Here is a 2,495-nt window from a genome sequence, read left to right on the forward strand (position 1 = left end):
CCCAACGTCAAGAAACTGTCGTACTAACGTGCCTTATCCTAACCTATCAGAGGACCCAAAACAGAAAACGGGACAGTATGTCCTGTTTTTCTAACACGACGATTTATGGCATTAGGTAAAGTATACGTCAAAATGCGACGGGCTATTACGAGGATGGTTGATATATGGTCGGACATGGTTGAGAATAAATAATAACTGCCTCTCTTGGCCTGAGAGGCCGGCTACTGTTTCTTCTATGACTTTACTCAATAAGAGAATGATACCGTGGTACCCATTTCCTGTGGTCGCGTACCACCGTCCATCCTGGTGGACGGGGGCTGGGTGCCGTCCACGGGAACACCATCCATCCTGGTGGACGGGGGCTGGGTGCCGTCCACGGGAACACCGTCCATCCTGGTGGACGGGGGCTGGGTGCCGTCCACGGGAACACCGTCCATCCTGGTGGACGGGGGCTGGGTGCCGTCCACGGGAACACCGTCCATCCTGGTGGACGGGGGCTGGGTGCCGTCCACGGGAACACCATCCTGGTGGACGGGGGCTGGGTGCCGTCCACGGGAACACCATCCATCCTTGTGGACGGGGGCTGGGTGCCGTCCACGGGAACACCATCCATCCTTGTGGACGGGGGCTGGGTGCCGTCCACGGGAACACCATCCATCCTGGTGGACGGGGGCTGGGTGCCGTCCACGGGAACACCATCCATCCTGGTGGACGGGGGCTGGGTGCCGTCCACGGGAACACCATCCATCCTTGTGGACGGGGGCTGGGTGCCGTCCACGGGAACACTGTCCATCCTGGTGGACGGGGGCTGGGTGCCGTCCACGGGAACACTGTCCATCCTGGTGGACGGGGCTGGGTGCCGTCCACGGGAACACCGTCCATCCTGGTGGACGGGGGCTGGGTGCCGTCCACGGGAACACCGTCCATCCTGGTGGACGGGGGCTGGGTGCCGTCCACGGGAACACTGTCCATCCTGGTGGACGGGGCTGGGTGCCGTCCACGGGAACACCGTCCATCCTGGTGAACGGGCGCTGGGTGACGTCCACGGGAACACCGTCCATCCTGGTGGACGGGGGCTGGGTGCCGTCCACGGGAACACCATCCATCCTGGTGGACGGGGGCTGAGTGCCGTCCACGGGAACACCGTCCATCCTGGTGGACGGGGGCTGAGTGCCGTCCACGGGAACACCGTCCATCCTGGTGGACGGGGGCTGAGTGCCGTCCACGGGAACACCGTCCATCCTGGTGGACGGGGGCTGAGTGCCGTCCACGGGAACACCGTCCATCCTGGTGGACGGGGGCTGAGTGCCGTCCACGGGAACACCGTCCATCCTGGTGGACGGGGCTGAGTGCCGTCCACGGGAACACCGTCCATCCTGGTGGACGGGGGCTGAGTGCCGTCCACGGGAACACCGTCCATCCTGGTGGACGGGGGCTGAGTGCCGTCCACGGGAACACCGTCCATCCTGGTGGACGGGGGCTGAGTGCCGTCCACGGGAACACCGTCCATCCTGGTGGACGGGGGCTGAGTGCCGTCCACGGGAACACCGTCCATCCTGGTGGACGGGGGCTGGGTACCGTCCACACTCACCTTACAGGGGACTGGCCCGCCTCGCCGCCTACTTCCGGCCCGGCCGCTCCCAGAGTTTCACCTTAATTTCCCCTCAATCGGATGTTTCAATATTTGGTTGTCCATCGGTGTGCCGGCGGAGCACTTGATGAGATTATCACCTGCCTCTTGTGTTTTGTCTGGCCCTCACACCTGCCTCTAGTGTTTTGTCTGGCCCTCACACCTGCCTCTAGTGTTTTGTCTGGTCCTCACACCTGACTCTTGTGTTTTGTCTGGCCCTCACACCTGCCTCTAGTGTTTTGTCTGGTCCTCACACCTGCCTCTAGTGTTTTGTCTGGCCCTCACACCTGCCTCTTGTGTTTTGTCTGGCCCTCACACCTGCCTCTTGTGTTTTGTCTGGCCCTCACACCTGCCTCTTCTGTTTTGTCTGGCCCTCACACCTGCCTCTTGTGTTTTGTCTGGCCCTCACACCTGCCTCTTGTGTTTTGTCTGGCCCTCACACCTGCCTCTTGTGTTTTGTCTGGCCCTCACACCTGCCTCTTGTGTTTTGTCTGGTCCTCACACCTGCCTCTTGTGTTTTGTCTGGTCCTCACACCTGCCTCTTGTGTTTTGTCTGGCCCTCACACCTGCCTCTTGTGTTTTGTCTGGCCCTCACACCTGCCTCTTGTGTTTTGTCTGGCCCTCACACCTGCCTCTTGTGTTTTGTCCGGCCCTCACACCTGCCTCTTGTGTTTTGTCCGGCCCTCACACCTGCCTCTTGTGTTTTGTCTGGCCCTCACACCTGCCTCTTGTGTTTTGTGTCGCCCTCACACCTCTGAGCCCTCTACTGGGTGCTCCGTGGAGCCCTCCTAGTGGACTCTTATGATAGAAGATTAAAGAGGTACATTTACCCTCTGTAGGAAGAGGTAGAGTAAGTTGTGACATG

The 2,495-nt window shown here is 60.6% G+C and overlaps 1 protein-coding gene across 1 annotated transcript; it reads right to left on the bottom strand.

Moving 5' to 3' along the window:
* Nucleotides 1-241: 241 nt before the first annotated feature.
* Nucleotides 242-1,555, bottom strand: LOC138354327 (uncharacterized). Its single transcript, XM_069308477.1, has one exon. The coding sequence runs from the start codon at nucleotides 1,553-1,555 to the stop codon at nucleotides 242-244; it is 1,314 nt and encodes a 437-aa protein (XP_069164578.1).
* Between the last annotated feature and the right edge of the window lie 940 nt (nucleotides 1,556-2,495).

This window comes from Procambarus clarkii, chromosome 62 (genome assembly GCF_040958095.1).
Source record: "Procambarus clarkii isolate CNS0578487 chromosome 62, FALCON_Pclarkii_2.0, whole genome shotgun sequence".
Lineage (NCBI taxonomy): Eukaryota > Metazoa > Arthropoda > Malacostraca > Decapoda > Cambaridae > Procambarus > Procambarus clarkii.

What these genes read in the sequence shown, in the direction of transcription:
- LOC138354327 (XM_069308477.1), bottom strand. Translation starts at nt 1,555, where the DNA reads ATGGACGGTGTTCCCGTGGACGGCACTCAGCCCCCGTCCACCAGGATG.